Genomic DNA, 23418 nt, shown 5'->3' on the forward strand with positions numbered 1-23418 from the left:
TAGGGAGGCTGGAATAAGGAAGAAACTACTCCCTAGCTGCCTCCAACCATCTCCTCCCACCCTTCCTTCAGTTCAGTCACAGCCTTTCTTGTGAAGCCAAGTGAGAATTAAGCCCTACAAGACTAACCTTGCTCTTAGGATAGACATTTGCAGACCTAAAGAGCTGGCCACCTAGAATCCATATTCCAATGATGCCCATGTTAGCTCCGTGTATCAGGACTTAATTTGCCTGTGACATTACCCGATCTCCCAGGAGGCTCATTGCCCCTGGGTAATAATGTCCTCTTCAATATTGGTCTAATTATCCCCAGCCCTTTGAAACTGCGGCAAAGGATAGTACTTTGACCAAAACTCATCACTATCCACCCTAAACCACCATTGGATGGGGAGTCAGGAGATGGAACTTCAGTAAATCAGAGGATAAAAGAATTAAGAGTCGAAAGGATCTTAGAGGTCATCTAGTCAAACTCAATCACTTTACAGATGAGCAAACTAAGACCCGGAAAGAGGTTAGGTGGCCACTCACATAGGTAATGTCAAAGGTGAGCTTTGAACAAGGTCCTGTGACTAGTGAGTGTTCTTTCCAAATCCCAAGCTTCTTGGTATCTTCATCCACAAAATAGAGATAAATACCGAACTTATCAACAGAAAGATGTGATCTCATTCATTCCTTCCAAGAACCAAACGTGTCCTGTCAAGCCCAAAGCTCTTATATTACACAGGACAAATATTTCATAAAACTAAGTGCTGTGGCCATGGCATCTCAGTCAGCACGATGGATTTGGGGCCAAATCATGATCTGCCCTTTCTCAGCTAGGAGACCTTATCCAAGTTACAACCTCTTTGGGCCTCAACTTCCTCATTTGTAAATTAGGAGGTAAGAATAGTTAATCTTGGGGCATTTAGGTGGCACAGTGAATAAAGCGCCAGCCCTGGAGTCAGGAGGACCTGAGTTTAAATCAGACACAACACAAAAACCAGCTTTGTAACCTTGGGCAAGTCACTTAACCCCAATTACCCTACCTTCCCCCTCCAAAAAAAAAAAATAATCTTACAAGATGCCTTCTGGTTCTAAACCCACTGATTTCCAAGCCTGCCAGTCCCAACTTGGGTCTGACACTAACCAGGCCCTCCCACCAATGAATATATGGAAATAATACTGGCCTAGGAGACTTGAATTTGAGTCTCAACTGGCCCTGAGCAAGTCCTTTCCCCTAAGATTCAGACTTATCTCCAAGGACCATTCTCTACCTCTTAAATTCTAGGATGAACCAACCAAACGACTTCAATGAAACAGAAAGGTCTGGAAGGGACCTTAGAGATTTAGTTCACTCCCACCTCCCACATTCCCCACCCCAATTCCTTATTTTACAGATGTCTCCCTGAGTCCAAATATATCTCATAGAACATAGGTAAACATAATAATTTTCAGTTCATTTTTATTGTCCAGAATTGATGAAAATCAGCAGTGATTTTGCTTTTTTTTTTTAAGCAACCCAATACACTTGGGTGATTTGCACTCAACTGAACCCTTAATGAGTCAGTTGTGGTCAAAGGCTTAAGACTCACACTTGGAAGCCAGGCTAAGACTTTAGTCAAGACTGCTGCTCCTGAAATGAAGTCTTCTGACCTGCCCCGACAATGGGGAAGGCAGCAAGACCTTTTTCAGTCTTCCTGACCCCTTTGGAATACAGGAAAGTGTACTAAACAAGACCAAAAGGAATGAAACAAAACAATACAGTCCTAGGTGTTACACAAGAGGCACTGATCCTGGCTTTATTCACTTACAAGTTACATCCAACATTTGTTACAGCTCTTTCTTCAAATTCCAAATGCTTTTAGAATCTCAAACCTGCATCAAACTGTGGCTTTCAAATTGCAGTCAAGAATTTCAAATAAAAAAAATGACTTGCCAGTAAAATTGGAAATTGTTAGTGCAGATACAAAAAAAGTAAAATCCAAATAGAAACTTGAGTTCAAAAATAAGTAGTCAGCCGCTGTCATTTTGGGCTACCTAGGGTCTAGACACCATGGGTACATGCCAGTCAAACGAACCATCCACCCACTCTTAGCCAAGTTTCCTTTCCTCTTGGCTTGTACTTTAAAATTAAGGGTCACAGTGATTTTAAAATAACATATCTAAGTTATTCGGGTGCCAACACAGCCTCTATTCATATAGAACACGTGCTCAATAATTCACTTAAGTGGCTTTCCAAGACCCCGGGTCATGAAAAGTTGAGAAAGTTGGGAGTGTGCCCTTCTTCTAAATTAGCTTGTGTCAGACCGACATGAACGTGGACACACATGTCATATTTCACCTGTTCCTCTTGGTTCCTAGAGGTAGAACAATCACTTTAAAATCAAGTCCACTCAAGGTGGCGCGGCACATTCATCTTCTACTGCTAGAAACCTGGAATACTAGTCATTGGTTTGCTGGCAACAGTCTCCCTCCTTTGATGGACACTCTGCTTTCAAGGTATATAAAAACAGTTGTTCACAATGGGGCTTTTCAGAACACAGACTACAAGGGGGAAAAATGCCTTCTCTTAACATTGCATCCAGACACTGTCCAATACCATATATAAATCACTTTCACAATGCCCTAGTGTCCCCAGGGATGCCACGGAGAGTTTTAGAATTAAAGTAGTAGCAAAAAGTTCAATATTGCTAAGACAACCCCAAGTTGCAGGGAAGAGAGAGCTCTCCATAGTCGGGGTATATTAACCAGCTTATCCTTCCATTTCCCACATGATCAGTTAGAGGACACATGCACGAGGTGGAGGTGAGGTAGAAAGTAAACAATTCTCACATCTTAAAAGAGAGTTCAAACCAATATGATCATCCCACAAAAATGGGGAATGTCTTGCTAATAGCTCCTCCTGGCCTTCACACTCCTCCCATCCCTGTAATGCACTTCTTTGCCCATGTGAATCAGTGCTTCTCTCTTACTATGTTTGTCACGAGGAGCTGAGGAGCTGCATCTCCAAAGTATGTGCTAACGCTCCAGTCCTCAACACTAGGAATGTACAGTTAGTTATTTACTCAGTCACGATCATTGTAAAATTGCTTTCTCTGCATTTGTCAGCTATGGTTTCGTTTTTTGTTTATATATATATATATATATTTGTAAAAAGGAAACTGAAGGACAAGCCGGCATGAAAGAGTCACTGTTAGAATAACTTTAATTTATCTTGCATTTTACAGAAGTCTAGGAACGGTTTTTAAAAAGCACCTCCTCCTTTCCCCATCATGTTTCTCTGACAGTTGTTAAAATATTCAATGAGCATGTGAACAGCTTGAGGATCTGCATCTTGCAAGGATTTCACAGACCAACCAACCCAATGCCAAATGAGAACTTGGCAGCTTTTATATCTTGCTTTTTAATACAATGGTAAATCCACTCTGATTGTAAACCTGTCCAGCCACATCTCCAAAACACTTTGCAAAATCCAGCGTCGATTAGCAAATTAGTTGGCTTTGGCACGGAGCTGTGCTCGCTTGCCTGTGACAGCCTGGAACCCAGTTTTGATGCTGGCGACGGAGCAGCGAGAATGGCAGGTCTCACACTGTAAGAAATAGAGTCGTGTGTCCTTCTGCAGGATTGTGTCTGGTGACCGACACGTATGGCAGGTGACATACTCCTCTGTGGAAAAGCAGTACAGTGTCAACATAATAATGCTCATAAAAGACACAAGGAAAGTGACTTGTGCCAATCACAGGTACACTCAAGCAATTTATAAACTACTAACACAGAGCTACAAAACAGCCAAGACTGTTGGTCTAGCACCAGAAAACACAATCTGTCTCTTCTGAAGCTTTAGGTATCTGGGTACCAAAAGAGCTGTTGTTGAAAAAAGGTCAGACCTCTCCAAAAGGTATAATGGCCATGTTGCCTAGAGGGAACCTCTCCAGACACCAATTACCATCTGTAAAGAGTTCATACTGTTTCTGGGCAGGTGGAGAGACAATCATTTGACACTTTATCTAATCTAATCTTTATCTAATTTAGAAATGACAAATAAGTCACCATATGCTTTATTACGTAAGTGGGTATTTAGGCAGATGGTTAAATCAGTCAAGTCATGCTGCAGTACTGGAAAGGTAACTTTGCTCCTTTGGCCCCAGGAACCAAAACATTAACTTCTGATTATTATTAAAGTTAATATTGATGATGATAATAATAATGATAGTAATAACAGCTAGCATTTTTACATTCGGGGGAACTAAGGCAGACAGAGGTAAAGTGAGTTGCCCAGGATCACTTATTTGAGCTCATGTCTTCCTTACTCCAGTTCCCCCCCCCCCCAGAAAGGCCAAGTGAAGCAGTAATCCTTTAAATATTTCTGCTTCCCATGGTCCCAAATCTTAGATCAATTCCAGTTCTATGTTTTATGCTAGGAGATACAGTACAAACTATATACTTACTGATATATCTTCTCAAAACGTTTTCTATTTGTTTCTGTTGGAATCTTCCTTTGATTACAAGTTGGTTATTACCGTCTATGGAACCACTATTAAGAGAAAAAAAAATCCATTATGAAAAACACAACAGAGATGACCAAATCACTACATTGAGTATATCTGAGAGTTAATTATGTTCAACAATATGAAGTTTTCTAAGAATATAGTGTTTCATTCATGTGAGGAGGGAGGCAGTTCTGATAGAACAGAGAGAGCATCTACACTAGAAGTCCAAGGTTTAGGAGCCAACATTACCACAGACAAGCTGTAGGCTACACCGTCCTTAGTATCACATCAAGTCACATCAAGTATCCACTGATTTTTCAAAGACATACCTTCACTATCCACAAACATTTACTGGGCCTTAATGTTTGTAAGGAATGGTGCTAGGCACTACAGAAGGCACAAAGATGCCTTAACACTAGTCACAAGGGGCTGATATTACCTTACACTGTCACACTGTCAATGAGTCATTTCCTTGTGATGTTTAATGGGGGCCTCATTCTGAAAGCAACTCCCCATACTTTACAGAGATGGGGGACCAGGGGTGTGCAAAATTGCATAGAATTAAGATTTTCTTTGTATTGGCTAGTTCAACTTTCCCCCCACTTTTAAACGTTTTTGTTAAAAGGAATAGTTCTCTGGGAGAGAAAAGGAAATGTAGGTTGATATTACAGAGAAAATTTTTTTTTAATTTAAAAAAATATTCTATAGCAGCTTCCCCAAGCTAGCTTCTATAATGGACTAATCTGCTATTCTATTTACCCCCCAGACACTGGAGCCTAAGACTGCTTTTCTTGGATGTTTCTGCTTGTTCAAATCCTAGCAAACCTCAAGGATTTATCAACCTTTACTGAATCTTGCTAGCAGTAAGTGATCCAAAGTTGACAAACTTGCAGGTTATATACTAAGACTATTTTTTTTGCTGACAGTTGTTATCTTCAATATGACCCGTGTGTAATATTTTCTAAATAAAACCACCACCATTTTAGCCCTGATTTTTTGTCAGGCAGATTAAGGCGTGCCTAACTTTTCAGGCAGAAATTTAAAAGTAGTTGAACAGAGTAGGAGGAAGGAGCACACTATCTTTGACCATTAGACCAAAAGGGATGACCCAGATGTAGTTAATTTCTAATGCTAAGCACCACCAAGATCATTCTAAACTTTCTGTTATAAGCCTAGGCTCTCTTCAAATGAAATATCTTTTTCAGAGTAGCTAGTTTCACATTTAATGAACACTCTTCTTAATATTTCACAAATCTCTCTGATATTTCACTAGTTTTCCTAAACATGTTGCAAGTTTTTAAAGTCAAGTGAAGCTCTAACTAAATTTTATAACTGTCAATAAATCGTGAACTAATCAAACAAAACATTCATTTACCTTGTACCCAATTCAGCCAATAAAAATGCCAGGAGATGTTTGGGCTGACGATGTAATCTAAAAAGAAAATACTATATTCAACATTTACATTCTAAGGTAATCACTTGTCCCCCCAAATATCCTAACTATAAAAAAAATACAAACTACTATATGTATAGTGTTTTAATAATCTGTGGTCTTATTAATTAGACCTTAACAATTGTTAGGAAGCAACATCTGCAACTAGTCTAATTTAAAGGTGAAACTTATTAGAAATTTTTAATGCATTCAGTTGGTGACCATAGGTAAAGTCACAAGAGAATACATATAAGAACTCGAATGGGGATTGGGAGAGGGAACAGACAGGAACCAAAGAAACAAAAATACTAAAATAACGACAACAAAAATAACATTTGTTGATTATTGAGAAAAATGGAGAATAGACTTATAGTTCAATATTCATAAAGAAGTACCTGGGCCTAGATAACAAAAGTTAACTTTCTAAGTACCTTTTTTAAACTTCCATGACAGAAAATATGGCGGGTTCATGGAAAGAAGAGACCAACAGTAAAATGCTGTAAGATACTGTCTAGCTTCCTAATTCTGTTACTACAGTTTATAGAAGTAATGTTTCTTCAGAAAGACATTTTCCAAACCTATTTAAGCCATGCCAAATTGTAGAGTATAAGTGAAGAATCTGTTTAGCAAACTATATTCAAATTCCAACTGGGAAGTTTCCCAGGCAGTACTTACAGTTTACAGATATCTGTGAAGTTGACAAAAGAAGTTTTCTTGGTTCCTACTCTAACAACCTGTGGAGGTTTCATGACAAATTTCCTTTTTTCTCCGGCAACCATATCTGGATTCTTTTCCCGCATTATGTTGAATACTCGATTCAGCAACTACAAAGACAATGGGCAATTAGTGTACACATTTAATAAGTTGATTTTCTCTAGTCTCAGTGTCCAAGAGTTGACATCTAACAGCTTCCCATATACCCAATAGAGCGAGTTGGGTGCTGAATGCCACAAGATACATTTGGGGGTATAAAGTTGCCGAAATCTCCTTTTAATTTTACTAAAAGTTATTTTCATTTTGGAGCTTTAAAATGTATATATAGGCATGCCCTTATGTGCTAACAAGGAATGAAAACTCTCCATTAATTCTGCTGTTCCAAGAAATTTCTAACAGACTTAGAATGATCAAGTTCAAAAATAAAATCCTTACCCATCAGCCCCCTTAACTACCCACCTGTCTGACCCCTCTCCAATTAGAAGGGCCTAGGAGACAAAATAGATCCTAGTGGGAACTAGTCTTCGAGTCCTTTTAACAAACTCCCAATACAGATATATCAATGAGTACATGATCTGACTCTACCTAGCATGGGTCACATAAGGTTTTCTCAAACTGCTGGCAATGAAAAGTCACTGGAATTCTAGAATTCATAATGGGCTTAGAGAGACTAGTCGGTGTTGGCAGTGGAGAGGTTGAACGTGACTGCCTAATTAAGTATTTGGGTACTTTGTTTATATAGCTAAGTAAGATTTTCAGACATTTTTTCCCCACAAAATGGCGTATTTTACCTCATCATAAGTATAATCTCTTTCTGAGCCTGCCCATGCAGGGCCAGTCTGATTGCTGAAGGAGATGCCATCATCCTTTTTGCTGTCTTCATCTTCTAAAGCTTGAGAGAAAAACAAAATAGATTCCCAAGGGGATTAAAGACTCTTAATTTATTTTCCCACTGTAATTTCATTCACACATTAAGGCAGCTTAAAGAATATAGGCTACTCGAAATAATTACCACATACTTTTTTTTTTAAACATAAACTGAACTGTAACTTACAATTACAATGTTGTAAGGTTGAGCACTTGACATACTTCGATATATTCAATCCTTGGAACAACATTTAAGATAATGTCATTGTATGAAACCTTATATAATAATGGATCAACAAGTGTCATTAATATAGTAAAATCAAATTCCATCATATAATGCTGCTTAGTCCACTTGCAAAAAAAGTATTTTCAGAACAAACTAAATTCCTGTGGAATACTGTTCCACCTAATTCCAAGTTTCCCTAAAACCAATTATGGATTACATGACTGTGCCCTGAGGTGACAGTTATGAAGCTTAAGACTCAAAGAGCCAAGTCTGAGGTCACACATGGTTAGTGCAGATCAATGACACAAGACCAGAAATGTGCCTTTCCCTAGACAAAATGTGGAAAACCTTGGGAGCACAAGACTGTCAAGGGGTTGGGGGAAATAGGATGGTCAATCCCGATTTTATCCTATTAAATATCCCCCAGAGTAAGAGTAAATGGTCAGGAGGGGGCAGAGTCAGAATGGAGTATCATAGAGCATCTGAAAAATAGCAGAGGCAGGTGAAGGAATAATTTCTATGAACAAAACCAAATGACTAAGTTTTGGCTGCAGAACACTTTTTCATACAGAAATAGAGAATATCAGGAACAATGACTCAGTGAAAGACAAACTAATTGATCTACTTGACAACTAGAAATTCCAAACTGATTCCTAATTAATAAAGGTACAAAGTTTTGGGGGTATCTTTGGAGAAGCACATACTATTTGTACTAAAAATATGATCAAAGGCTTTAATTCCATTTACAACAATTTACCTCTGTGAATCAGATTCTGTTCTCAATCAAATCCAACACAAGAAACAAACTAGAAGGCAGATGTGACGTACAGGTATCTCTTTCAAAAAACTATTCAACATCACACAAAAATAAATCTTCAAGTAGAAGATGGAATATCGGCCAATGAAGAAATGAGCAACTGAACACTTAAAATACATACTCGAAAGCATTCATACTGTTTGAGTACTTGAGAAGTAATAAAATTGTATTTCTCTACTTTCTAATTTAGAATGACCTTCCATTATTCAGATTTAACTAGTAACTCCCAAATCTTACTTTAGACAAAATCCAGAATTTATTCCCCGACCACATCAAGTCAAATCTGTCTTCCTTTCCTTTGTCCACCTTGGGGTAGAGGGGCTAATGACAGAGAACTGCTTTAAATAGGATTGACAGAGGGAGGCTAATAGTCCAAGAGCCTGCATTCTACACAAACAAGTAATGCGCCCTACCTTCGTCTTTCTCTAGGATTTCATCCTCATCTGGGAACTTGACATTCTTCTTTTTCTTCTTTTTATTGCCAAGCATGATATCAAGGTCATCTTCTGGCTCTGCTGGTTCCTGTATGTCACTTTCAATCTTTAGGTCCTAAGAAAAGAGAAAAAAACCAAGGTCATTTCCAGTATTTAAACAAGAGACTATTCTAAAAGATTATACTCTTCTATATGGCTTGCATGACTTGAGAATAGAGAAAATTTCAAAATATAAAGACATAATTATTACTTCCAGTTTAATAGTGTCGGCCCAGTTAAAATAGCACCTCCTGCCACAATCTTCTAGTCTTCTCCCCAAATTTTTGTCTAACTAGCTAGAAGTAATCTCTCCTCAGAAGTCTGCCAGCATTATGTTTGTACTTTTAAATTTTACTTTGCATGAAATATCTGTATATATCTTATCTTCTTACTATATAGTAAAGGATAGGTAAACTAGTAATTTGTTGAAGATAGGAATTTCAGGAAATGGGCCAGTTATTTGTCAATAAATACTTATCTAACACCTACGTCCAGTAGTCAAATCATGATTTACAGAAAACAAATTAACTTTTCAGCCTAGGGTCGCTTTGATTCATCCCTCTTTCCATGTCTAGTTTTCCTAAATCTTATACTGGAGAGATATAACAACAACTGGTTGGCTTTCCTAACTCCTCCTCCCCCCGCCCCCCAAATAATTCTTTGTTAGAAGAGATGCCTCTCTGGGAAGAGGTAGGGGAAAGACACAGAGGGAAATGCAGGTGATGTAAAACAAAAGATACTGATGCCAGTATCTATATCTAAGATAAGTGTAGGAGACTGAGCAGAAAGGTATGATGAAAAAAAAATGAAGTCAATTAAAGAGAAGTAAATTAAGGTCAGGAGAACAGAGGCAGTTTATTCTTTTAATGCTGTTTGGAAACATAAAAATAATTCTCTTAAAATTGTTTTCCCACAAAAAGAAAAGCTTGATACTGAGTAAGCAGCTTACACACCACTTGATAACATCATGAAATCCTGACTCTAGACCTGACAACAATGAAATCCTGATGGGACACAGAGAGATCTAGTCACAACTTCTGCTCACCAGTTGGCCCGGATCACTTTCCAGTCTAGCTCCCTGTTCCTACCAATCCCCAAAGCCTAAGACTAACAAAACACTTGTAGCAGCCTTGGTAACATTAATTTCAGAGGTGTACTATCTGAAAAGATAAGAATGCCAGTGAAAAAGTAAATATATATTAATAGTTGAACATGTCTTCAAACTACTTAATATGGAATAGCTGGGTGGTGCAATGGATAGGGCACTAGCCCTGGAGTCAAGAGGATCTGAGTTTAAATTCAGACTTAGACCCTGGGCAAGACACTTAACCCCAACTGCCTTAAAAAAATTTTTTTTAAAGGGGCAGCTAGGTGGCGCAGTGAGAGCACTGGCCCTGGAGTCAGGAGGACCTGAGTTCAAATCCGGACTCAGACACTTGACACAATTACTAGCCATGTGACTTTGGGCAAGTCACTTAACCCCAATTGCCCTCCAAAAAGAAAAAAAAAAGTCCATTCTTAGGAATTCACACTTTAGGGGCGGCCAGGTGGCACAGTGAGTAAGAGCACCAGCCCCAGAGGCGGGAGACCTGGGATCGGTTCTGGCCTCAGATACTCTGCGCCCACACAAAAATAACTGGCCATGTAACCTTGAGCAAGTTACTTAACCCCAATTGCTTTAAAAAAAAAAAAAGAAAGAAAAAAGAAAAGAAAATACTTAATACCATACACCACTCTCAGGATCAAATTTGGTCATCCCAGATTTATCTGTTCATGGCACTGGTCATAACACACAGTCCCAGATAAGAACCTGACCTTCAAAGAAGTCACTGCCCATTAATGATAGATTTAGCAAACAGCAGTATGACCTATACTAGCTTTAAGTTTCAAGATTTCAAAGACTGATTCATTTGTTCTAATTATTGAAGTTATTAGCTTCCTAACTATAGCCAATCTATGGTAAGGGGAAGAAGTAGAGGGTACAGATCAGAGGAGAGAAGATGAAGGATGGCTGGTAGTATGAATAGTGCGGTAATAGGCCATTTTCAACCAGGAGGATTCACTAGTAGGAAGAACTGAACCACCAAACTCCTTGGGGGACCTTCCTTAATGAAATAACATGAGTGTAGGCAAGAGATATGTTGTACCCAAATCTCTCTAAAGTAAGTCACATTTCTTGGAATATACAGAAGCCAACAGATTTTTTTTTCAGTGATGGTACAAAGCAAATATCAGATGTACACTATTTACAAAGAAACAGAAAACTGGAAAGGGATGTAAAATGAGCTGGATATGGTTTCCAAAATCTGCTGATCATGTTTCAAGGTTTTATGAACTGAGACATTTACCTCTTTGGTTAGAGGCTCTTTCTGGAGAGGGAAAGGAATTACAAAACGACAGTTTATGATAAAGTTAACTGACAACACAGGTTGTTTTGTGGGCTGAGAATTTAGACAATTCACTAATCCTGCAAAATCTAAGGTATTTAGAAATCAACCAAGGGCTTTTAAATTTGTCTTTATGCAGGGTAGATGGAATTGTGCTAGACCATTTTACAGTTTGTTAGCCCAAGTGCCCTCATCCAAGAATAAATCCTCACCAAAATTCTGCTGTCCGTGACAAGACCATCCAAAATTTTATCATGACATGTGACAACTGGATTTAACTTTATTAAGAATTTTTATCATCATAGCTATCCAAATACAGATACATCTTACTTGAAACAGATATTACACAGAAATACCTTAGCAAAAGTTAATTAGATAGAAGTATAACAGCATAAACCAATGTCTAAAAATCTCTTATACTAAAGTGGACATCATGATGAATCCCAATAACATGGGATTCTACCTATATTCCTTAAACCATAATACTTTTAAGATGCCTAATCTGACACATTCTTAATAAACTGACCAAAAGAGTAGCGACTGTTAGAAGTTTGATACAGCTTGTCTTTACCTATCAACAAAGGACATGTTATTTGTGACAAGGAATATTAGCAACCTGACTTCCAGAGGCCAATTTATCTTCAACAATAGATCACACAAGACATGTGAATACTAACCTTTATACCTTCTTCAGTTTCCTCAATATCAAATATCTTTTTTGTTTTTTTCTTCTTTTTCTTTTGATTGAAAAAGTTTAAGTCATCCAAGTCATCAGAAGCATCTGAAAAGGACAGCCCAGGAATTAATAATAAGTAAATAGGCAACAGTCAGTGTTATTATTTATTCAAGCACTGAGTAGACCAAAGTTCCCTTATGAAACTTGGGAATAGTTATGCCAAGTTGTGGTCAGACTAACAGCCAAACGGTATCACAGTTTGTTCAATCAAGTCAACCAAAAAGGATGGGATAAAGCTTTTACTACTAGTATATTTCTGCGTCATAGTGAACTGTCTCAGAGAATACCACAGGAAAGAAGAGAAATTCAGAGGCGCCACTCCTTTTCCAAAGGCAACTAACCAAAATCTTATTTTAGTCAACAGCTTTGACCCAACCTTTCTTTAAATCTTTCTGAGATCTGTTAAGAAGAAAAAGTGATGATCGCCAATCTGTCTTTCTTTCAGGGCTGATTGAATGTTATTCCCAGTCCCAGAGTTCCATCCAAACTGACCTATTTATTGTTTTGCAATATTTTATCTCCTAGACTTAATCCTCACAAATGGAATAAATTCTCTGTACAACTACCTCTAGGTGTCTCTGTCTTCAAGGAGGAACTCAGTATCACCTCCTATAAGAGGACCTTTCTAATTCCCCAATTCTTCCTGTAACCTCTTTGTCCAAATTCATCTTGTTTATATTTTGCATTTACTTATCTGTGTACCTGGGTCATAGGTTGCTTCCCATGAGTAGAATATTAAATTCCATAAAAACCAGGACTGTGTTATTTTTAGTGCTTTGCACATAGTGGGCATTTAATAAATGCTCCATGAAGTAAACTCAATTTTTTCCACTTTTTTCTGCTCACTATAGCCACTAGGAGAAGCAAGAGGCTGACTAGGTAATCTACAAACTGAAAAACCAGTCATCCAAGAGTTAACTATACTTTCCACGTGATGTTTCATCAAGCGTATAGCACAGCAATTAATTGCACACTAACAAAATTTAGTTTGAATAAGAACATGATAAATCTGGCAAGTGCAAATAAGAACAAACTTTTAATGACTGTTTTTGTAGAAATAGCACAACCAAGCCGAGAAATGCCATGACACGGCATCCACAAAATCCAAAAATAAAAAGCTATCAACTGGCTTTTAAGTTGGAAAGTTTTACAATGACTCTCTCGAAGTGTTCTTTTACCTTTCTTTCTGCCGTCCTCTTCATCAGCTTCTACATCTCTGTCCTCTGCTGGCTCTGGCTCCGTCTCTTTTGTTTCTGAGGGTTGTGTTTCTTCTGTCTGTGCATCTCCTTCTTCATCCAGCATAAAAGGCTTCTTCTTCTTCTTTTTCTTTTTGCTCATAGTAGGATCGAAAATCATCTGTTTGCAAAAAGAAAAAAACAACTCCAGGTTCATTTTATGACTTAAATGCAAAAAGAGAACAAACTCCAGTGATATCAATAGTCTGCTACAATGACATCTTAAAAGCACAAGGGAGATTACAAAAATACACTTGAAATTTGAGATGCACCAAACATACAGTAAGCAACATGGTACTGTGGAAAGAACCCTGAATTTGAAATAAAAAAAAAGTCCTGAGTTCTAGTCTCAGCTCTCAGCGAGCTAGTTCCTCTTCTTTGGCCCTATCAGCTTCCTAGAGGTGGTTGGAAGTTAGATAATCTTTGAAACTGCGATTAATTTATTTTTCAAGATTATTTAATCAAATCCCATCATTTAAATAAGGGTAAAAAGAAATTAACTACCAAATAAATTTCTATTCTGATGCCTCACTGTGGCATGGAGGTGACCTATTCTCTGACAGGTCCTGCCAAAGTGGAACTGCTCAAGAGTTTCAGACTGGTGTCAACCCACTGTCCCAGATCAGTCAGCTACTGCTGACAAAGCTCATCTACAATGACCACCACCTGATTTTTTTTGAGGGGGGGGAGGGGGGAGGGAGATAAGGGGAGGAGTGCCAGAAGGTGTTCAAGTTAAGCAACTCACAGCATCAGTTAAGGTGTTCAAGGACTGAAATCTACAAGAAATATACATATCTATGGAGTCAAGGATCATTGGAAATAGGACTAAAGGATAATTAAAACAGTAATAGGATGATTTCCTTTTATTTATCTTATTTATTTCAACTTCAAAAATTAATCTGTTTCTACATTTGAACTCTTAGGTCTATAGTCTAGAGCTTTACAGTTAAGGTCAAATTCCATTCCTTCTTTACTTTTTAAGCCTTACAACTACTTTATCAATACTATGAACTGACCGTTTGGTGAAAGTAATGGTTTAACAGCCTACTTCCTTGAAGACTTCCCTTTCACTATTAGAAACTAAGGGCCTATTTTCCCAAACTAGGAAAATAAGGGCCTCAAGAGATCTTTTATCTGTTTGTTTGTTTTTCCAATTCAAAGGCTACACATATCCTAGTCCATCTTCTAGGTTACACCTTTTTTAAAGGCCTGGATTTGCATTAAATTCAGTATATTCCACCCCCCCATTCTAAAATTCTAAAAATCCTTTCAAAGTAAAATTAACTTTAATTCACCTTAATTAAAAAAACAAACAAATAAACAGCACTTGGGTTAGGGTAGGGGAATCGTGAGATTAAAAGGTGAGATTACCAATTCCAAAAGGGTTAGAAGTTACTATCCTAATGCTATCTAGCCAGCCAGGAAGCACAGGAAGAGAACTGTGCACAGCTCTAATACATATATAAAATTCTGTGACATTAGCATAGCAATAGCACTTTCACATACATTAACTCATTTGAGCTTAAAAACATTTCTGAGATAGGTATGCCAAGTTTTATAATTTAGTACCTGGCATTGTTGAGACCCCAAATCCCTTCTGACTCCACTATACCATCCTGCCTTACCACATACTAATTCTAAACTGAAAACAGTAAAAGAAACCAGTCATGCACACTAAGTACTTCTGTGCTATGACATCTTCAAGAGATTACTAGAGACTAAAGGTTTTCATAATTAACCCAGTTTACCTAGAAACTAAAACATAAATGCCCTCTCTGTATTTTTCCTGTTGCAAAAGCTATTGCAATAACACTTGGTAAAACATGAACCAAAGATGTGACCAGAGCATCACAAGCAGCAAAGCTTTGTGAGTTTCATCCACAAAGAATCTGAAATAGCATGTACTGGAAAAGTTGGTGAAAGACATTCCTATTTTGCCAAAAATTTACTTAAAAACAAGGGTGAAATATGAACATAACTGGCTCTCTCCTGTTTTCATAAATATTAACAGGTGGGCTTGTTAGTTTAGTTGGGTATAAGAAACTCACTTCGAGCATTCTCCCTTGACAAATGTATATCGGTGTAATTTATAGTCTTACAAGAATTGCCCAGGTAGTAGCAAAGGTAGCATAGTGGAATAGATAGAAAGCCTGCCTCAGGCTTTGATGAGGAAGACACGTTCAAGTCAAGCTTCTAATATATACTGGCTATATGACAACAGGCAAAACAAGGATTTAAATGTAGAAAACAAGTAATTCTGAATGGTATTCTTCCCAACCGTTAGCCAATTTAAACCCAGGCAAACAAAGTGTTCTAATCAGTGTACTCTTAAGAAACAGTCTGATCTAGCAAAGGGGCAAAATTTTCTGGATTGGCTTTTGATAAATATTATTGTATCTGTGAAGTACAAAATTCTCTAGAATATCAATAGCCCTTTAATCACTACACAAGGCAGATTAAAGATAAGACAGGAAAAAAGGTTCGGATATTGAGGATCCAAAACTAGCCAAATACCCAATTGTACTCATTGGGAAAAAAATACTGTTTATTTTAAAGGAAAACAGGGTAGTTGGAGTTTAACTAAAAGGGAACTAAATTAGTAAGAAATAACTGAAGCATCTGCATATCCCTGCTATGCAACTTTCAGGGATAAATCTAGCAATCTTCAACAAACTTAACATATGCTTATTGAGCAACAGAATTAAAAAAAAACTTGTTTTAAAAACATTTTTTTCAAATAGCTCAGATAAAGTTAAAAAAAAACTAATTGTTCCAGTAAAGTTCCAGTTCAAATTCAGGAAGTTTTAAATTCACTAAAAGCTTTTCACTCAGTTTCTTAAGCATTAGGAATAGCCACTGTATAAAAATAAAAAGGCCCTAAGACTGTTTTATGTTAATTTTGTTTCTATTCAGCTGCAGTTTTCCTGAACAGTTCAAAATTTAATTTATGTATATGGTTTAAGTCTAATGTCACTATTGAAAACATGATGACTGACTCAAACGGAAATTCTGTGTCTACCTTTCAAACAAAAAAGACTAAGTTTCATTTTACTATATATTTTGTCTTCATGGAGATAATTTGTATTTAAAAAGCTAACATTTTCTTAATATTAATGTTAATTTCACCCATGTTAAAAAAAAGCCCCCCAAAAACCAATTTTATTAGGAAATAAAACAAAATAAAGGTAACCCGTGAAGGGAAAGTTTTATTAACTTCAAAGCCCACTACCACATTACCTCCCCCAAAGACAATACCGTACTTCTAAAAAAACCAATCTACTCTGTGGTTAAACACCATAGCCACTGAAGCTATGCTGTGGTTCATTTAAAGCCTCTTTTACAAAGTACTCATGTCAAAGATCAACACAGGATAACACCTTTGTTGTGACTGAAGACCTAAAACTAAAGCATTATTGATACCTTGTGAATGGGGGCCAATACAGAAAGTGCTGGTTTAAAAACCAAATATTTTTCTACATAAAAGCATACTGGTGGCTAACCTCTGACATGCCTGGCACTTCTTATACTTTCACACCCCATTTGGTATAGGGAATTCTAAGGGAATATAAACTTCCTCTACTAGTGCAAGTCAGCACCTGCTCTCCTACTCTTAGGGAATGAATGGGACACTGAGAGGTTAGTGACTTGCCCACCGTCAAAAAGTCAGTATATTCATAACTTAAACCCAGGTCCTTCTTTAGTTTAGTCCTCTTCCTCAAGAAATGTCCCTGCCCTCCCTTTCCCCCCATCCTTTTAAGAACCAGGTCACATGCTACCTCCTAAAGAAATCACTTTTGATTCCCTCTCCTCCAGGTGCAGGTGAATTCTCCCTTCTCATAAGTCACACAGCACTCTGCCAGTACTTTTTTTTTAATGTCACAATCTCCTGCCTATGGCAATTATTTGTGTGCATGCCTCATTTCTTCTACTAGTCTACTGTCTTGATGACTTTAACATTCCTGGATTATTAGTTGCTTTTACCTATTGTAAAATTAAAAGAAGAAAGAGATGAGAGGAATCCAAAGCTAAACACAAGGGAGCAGTAGCACAATTATCTTGCTGACCCACTCAAAAACACTACCTTTCATTTTACAGGAAAACATGGTAGTTGTGACAACAGAAGGATCAGCAAATTTATGTAATGAGTAATCTTAATATCCCCAAAACCACTGGGCTTTACATAAAAAACAGCACTCAATAAACTTTTGCAAAATGTTGAAAAAGCAGGTGGAAACAAAGCATAGCACTTTCTGCATAACTAGATAGTGCTGTATTGGAAAAATCTACTACTATCCTTTCCATTTCAAATGGAAACCCTTGACAAGTGTAACTTTTTGGGGTCTACCACAGTTCATAAACTGAGATTCTCCCCTAGCTAAGAATATATCCATAATGCCATTTTCACTTGGGACAGCAGTTTTACCCTTTGCTTAAAATAGGTACTTTTTTAAACTATTAGAAGTCCAGGAAACCCGAGCTCTTCGTTTTTGCCCAAGTTCTTCCTAAATCCTGTAAGATTAAGCTCCTCTAGGGCTGGCCCTGTATTGTTTTCCATCTACCTCCTACCACCTAGATCAGGGCCTAGCACCTAGCAGGTGGTTTAAAATTATTCACAGGTACTTAATCATAAGGCAGCAGAATAACTCACCTTGGTGTAAAGGTGCACAACCACATTCTGAGTAAAAAGAAATCTTGAGGTCTGAAGACCCACTTAACTTTGGAGAGGCCATCTGAGAAAGCTTGGGAGGGAGTGCAGAGGAGCACCCCTCCAGGTAACTTTCCAGAATCGTTCTTCTCCCCAGGGCTGGTCCTCCCTTCTGGGTCACCTCGGCCCTCCCACCCCTCCCGCCCTGGCCTCTAAGCACGCACCCCGGCCAGCCCCTCCCGGAGACAGCATGGGCCAAGTAATGGACCGGCCTGAGACCACTCTAGCCAACAAGTTTCCTCCCTTCCGGTCTCCCAGTTTCCCAGGGGCCAGGCCGGCCCTGCCTTCCTACCCCGCCTCTCCCAAGGCCTCGATCCCCCCAAGACCCTCTCCTTCACACCCGCCCCAAGCAGCCCCCAAAGCTGCGTGACCTCGGCCCCGATTCCCCGACGTGGGGGGCGGGAGGGAGAGTTCTGGACTTTGATCCGAGGAGCAAATGGGAGCGGAGGGAAATCGGGCAGCTCCGATGCCGAGGAGGGTTCGCCCAGGCCTAGGCCCCGGCCTCCACCCCCGGCTGGCCCCGCGCTCGCTCTCACATGGCGGCCGCGGCTAGGCCGCAAGCCCAGCCTCGCCGGTCCCTCACGCCGACACGGCCGTCCCCCGACCTCCGGCGCCGAGATCGGATCCTTACCTCGTCCCCGGACATGGCTGTGGCTAGAGAGGATTCGGTGCGGACGGAGAGTCGGACGGCTCAGTCTCCGCTTCAGGCCCCGGTCTGGCAGCACTACTGAGGATCCTGCCGCTCCCAGCGCCGCACTAGCCTCTTGCATCAGCGAAAGGGGGTGGGAGTTTCCCCTTCGACCTCCCGGCGCCCGAGCTGCGCCTGCGCCGAGCCCGCCCCATTCTGCACGCGCGCGAGGAGCAAGACCCTACCGCAGCTCTGCTTCCGCCTTCTTGCAAAGCGACGCCGCGCCGGCCATGCCGGGAGTTGTAGTTCGGCCGAGTGAAAGGCCGTTGGAGAGAGGAGCCGAAGCCGTCTGCATGCGCATGCGTCCTATGGACGCATGGAAGAGTCCAAATGGTACTCCTAGAAGGGTAGAGATGGAAAGTTCTATGAGGCCGGGAGAAGGGGAGTGTCGAAACGAAAGGGAAACGTGCGTACTGAGTCTAGGTTAGCGAGGCTCTCCTGGAGTGCTGGCCCAACATCTGCCCCTCCTTAAAACCGAGGTTTCCCCTTCCGAAAGTGTCCTGGCAGCGTCCGCCACCCCTCGCCTCTTACACACGTGTTTGTGGGAAATTTTGAGCCGACCGTGGGCACTGTCACGCGGGGATCCTGGGTTTAGGCGCTAGAAGTAACTTTAGAGGTCACGTAGCTCAGCCGCATCCTAGTGGGGAGGCTCAGAGACCGGGAGCGGCTTGCCCGAGGGCGCACAGCAACACCCAGGGGGAGGCAAAGTTGAGATGACCGGCAAAGTCTTCTGACTAAAGCATTGACACAGAGAGAGCGAGTGCGCATGCCCGGGACCCCTCCAGCAGTCTGGAGAAGCTTACGTACTCCTTTTCAGAATAAAGTTTTTAAATAATTCGAGGGAATGCTAAATCTCATTTAGAAGTTAAAGAAATAAAGATGCAATTCACACACACATATCCAAGTTCCAGACCCCCTGAATTCTATATGGTGGACCCCAGGTGAAGGACCTCACATTTTCAGTGCCCCACCCCTGCCCCCGCCCCATGCCACAGTTTGCCTAAAATATTGGGCTATGAAGCAACAGTTAGAAGAAGCGTGTGTAACATATAAAGTGTGTACTCCAAGTGAGGAGGACCTCCCTTCCAAACCAGCCTCAAAACAATGACTGTGACTCTATTCTCCCAGACTCAGTTGCTAAATCTGTAAAATGGGTACAATAATGCCTGTGTGTAAAAGAGGGAAGGAAGTAGATGTTTATTAAGCACTTACTAAATGCCAGGCACTGTGCTAAAAGCTAGGGTACAAATACTAGCAAAAAGGCATTCTCTGCCCTCAGGGAGCTTACATTCTAACTGGGGAAGGTAATAGAAAAAAAGGAGCTGGGGATGGAGGGAAGTCTGAAGGTACCCTGAGTGGAGTCAGGGTTTTGAAGTCCAGAAAATCAGGAGGAGACCTGGGAGGAGAATGAATGCTAGCTGACCTGGGCCTCTTTACAAAATGATGGCACCAGGAGGAGCTCACCAATGGGAGAACTGGGATAGCTCAGCAGAGGGCTATTCCCAGATGAGAATGCCTTAGGGATGATTGGATATTCCTGAGTGAGGAGGCACCAGGCACTGAAGGAAGTTCCAGGATGAGGAAGGTGCTGAGGTATGGAAAATCATCATCGTCAGTCCACATTTCTATAAGGTTTTAACTCTTAAAAAGACAAAGCTCTTAACTCAAAACTTGTCCCCATTTTGCAGTCCAGAAAACTAAGACCCAGACAGAAAGTCAAATGAAACACAACCTGAAACCCCTGCCTAAGTTCCCTGCTTTTATTCTGGGGAATAGGGACTTCCTTGGAGTAGCAATGATTTTGACCCTGCTGCAGGAGGAGGAGACTGAGCTGAGGTCCTAAGATAGTTGGAACTTACACTGTGAATGGGGCTCAGGTTGGTGCACTTTGTCTTAGCTCCTACAAGGCTCAGCTTAGCCCATCAGCAAAAGTTAATGGTAAAATACCTAATGGTATTCCTTCTCCAGCATCCAAATTCACTTATTACATACCCACTTGTAGGTGATGAGGTATTATGGCCTGAATGCGACCCTAGTCTTTGGAAGGCAATGACATTTGAGAGGTCACACTGGAAAAGTTTTTGAGTGTACCTTGGGTGTGGGTCTACCAGGGACGAGCCTAACTGCAGGAAATAGTCACCAGGTTGGCAGCAGGACCAGTGCTCTTGTCAGGGTCCTTGGCCTTAGGATTCCAGGCTCAGGATTTGAGTGAGGGCAGGTGGTGGCTAAGGATGTGGTGGTTCAGCTCTCTTGGCACATACCACCCCTTGTCTCTCCCTCAGGATGCCTTGCTACTTCAGCTGGACTGGCAGGGTTAGATCCTTGCTTCAACTTTGACCTTGTGGTGTTCATAAGATTAGAATGGAGAGTATAGGACTATCTTGACTTAAATCCAGTTGGGTCTTTATAGACTTCTCACTCTTTCCTTTGCCCCTTAATAATTCATTTAATTCTAGTCTAAACCTATAAACCCCCAGGGTATATGTTGTTACTTAGATTGGAATACTAGTTCTAGAAACTATGTTAATAGGTTTTGGGACCTCTCCTGAGATCCCCCAAGGTTCTCAGCACACATGCAGAATCATGAACAATCATCCTTTCTTCAGAAGCCAGGACTCATCTGCACGGTGCCAGTTTTAAACAGATTTTATTCTGCAGGACATGAACGGCATGTCTGTTTCTGGTACTGTATCACCCCTCTCCACTCATTCAAGTCATCAGAATGCCTTGTGGTGTTCATAAGCTTAGATGTAGTGTTTATGCTATTACATTGTTGTTCAATAGCTTTTCAGTTGTGTCCAACTCTTCCTGACCCTTTTTGGAGTTTCCTTGGTGGAGATACTGGAGTGGTTCTCTATTTCCTTCTCCAGTTCAACTTATAGATGAGGAAACGGAGGCAAATAGAGTGAAGTGACTTTCTGAGGGTCACACAGCTAGTAAGTGTCTGAGGCCGGATTTAAACTCATAAAGATGAGTCTTCCTGAATTCAGACCTGGTGCTCTATCCACTGGACCACCCAGCTGCTCCCCTTTATGCTATAAACAAATGCTTTTGGTGATTATTCTGGAGCCAAAAGGGAACTTAGAGGTCATCATACCCAAAGCCTTCACTTGACAGGTTAGGAAATAGGCCTAGAAAAGCTTTTAAACCCAAGTCCTCTGACTCCAGATTTGCGAACCACTTATACCACTTATTTTGTTGTGGAGCACTGGGGCCATTGCTACTTGAAGAAGCAAATTGGATGAAGAGGGAGAATGTTGTGTGAACTCTCATGGACAGAAAGGGACAGAACATGCCTTCTACCCTCTTAAGGCAGCTCACTGATGGTTAGAAGCTTGGCTGGGATGTACTTCCTTTTCAAAGGTATATATTTGATTGATTAAGACAAAAGGGGAGGAGAGACAAATGTATAAAGCACCTACTATGTGTCAGGCACTGTGCTAAGCATGTTACTAATATTATCTTGTTTGAACCTTATGTAAGCTAGACATTATTATTCCCAATTTACAGTTGAGGAAAAAGAGATAGAGGTTAAATGACTTGTCTAGGGTCAAACAGCTAGTAAATGTCTGAGACCAGATTTGAATTCAGGTCTATCCTGACTCCAGGCCTAGCCCTCTATCCACTCCATTACCTAACTTCCTCTAAAGCAGACCTTCACAACTTGACAGTAGATAGGGGCCAAAATTAATTTTTTTCAAAATTAACTTTCCCAGGCTGCAGATAGATTAGGACTGGAGACAGGCTAGCTATAGTTGGTTGCCACCGTCAGTCACATGACAAACAGGAGAGTGAGCAATGGCAACCATACTTTTTTCTAGGGCTGAAAGAAGTCCTTTGGCAGGCCATATGTAATGCAGGCCTGCCCTAAAGAAGACAAAGAGAAGGGAAGAAATGAAATGCATACTTTCTGTCATACTGATGGCAAGGAAAGAAAGATAGAAACGAAAAGAAAGGAGGAAATCATTCTTAAGTTGTTCCTTTGTTTATGCATATCAACCAGACCTTTACTGAGATAGATCCCAGAGTTTTTGCCCACTGTTCTATCTAGACGCCTTCTTGATAGAAAAGTCGGTTCCCCAGCTTTTGTGCCCTTCAATGCCATGGGAAGAGGACTAAACCTGGAGTCCTAAGACCTGAGTTCTAGTCCCAGCTGTGTCATTTACTACCTATATATCTCTGAGCAAATTGTCTCACCTCAGTGAGCCTCAGTTTCCTCGTGTGCAAAATGGGTGGGTTTAAGAAACACTGATGGGGTTGTGAGTGGAAAAAGTTTAAGAATCCCTGAACTAGAGTACCTCTAAGGCCCTTTCCAGTTCTAGGTACTTTGGTCTATTACTAGGTGTCTCCACTTAGGATCCCTTGGCTGAGGCAGCAAGAATGTTTCATTGTCTCATTGCTGAATCCCAGATTGTGCATAATATTTGGTCATAATAACTCATTTTGGAGGAAATTGTCCATTTTTAACTGAAATTTCAAAACTCACAGAATGGTGGTGTTGAGGTAGGTTGAATTTTCCCAGGTATCCCAGGAGATGGAAGCCCATTTAGACTAAACTAATAACAGCATCGACTCAAATAGTCACCTCTATTTTTATAACCCCTTTCATCTAGGAAAGTCTCCACATCTCATAAACATTAATTAGTGTTCTCCTCATACTAGCAGGGGAAG

At 40.2% G+C, this 23418-nt stretch overlaps 1 protein-coding gene across 1 annotated transcript; it reads right to left on the reverse strand.

Moving 5' to 3' along the window:
- Window positions 1-1746: 1746 nt before the first annotated feature.
- EIF2S2 (eukaryotic translation initiation factor 2 subunit beta) lies at window positions 1747-18886 on the reverse strand. Its single transcript, XM_069077664.1, has 9 exons — window positions 18691-18886; window positions 13298-13475; window positions 12061-12164; window positions 8937-9072; window positions 7405-7505; window positions 6575-6723; window positions 5843-5899; window positions 4426-4511; window positions 1747-3643 (listed from the first exon to the last, which is right to left on the reverse strand). Exons 1-9 carry the CDS (start codon window positions 18703-18705, stop codon window positions 3468-3470), a joined length of 1002 nt encoding a protein of 333 aa, XP_068933765.1. The 5' UTR covers window positions 18706-18886; the 3' UTR covers window positions 1747-3467.
- Window positions 18887-23418: the final 4532 nt, after the last annotated feature.

The sequence above is a fragment of the Petaurus breviceps genome, unplaced genomic scaffold (assembly GCF_028583685.1).
Source record: "Petaurus breviceps papuanus isolate PSGF00001 unplaced genomic scaffold, PetGlider_PUasm1.0 90994, whole genome shotgun sequence".
NCBI classification, from domain to species: domain Eukaryota; kingdom Metazoa; phylum Chordata; class Mammalia; order Diprotodontia; family Petauridae; genus Petaurus; species Petaurus breviceps.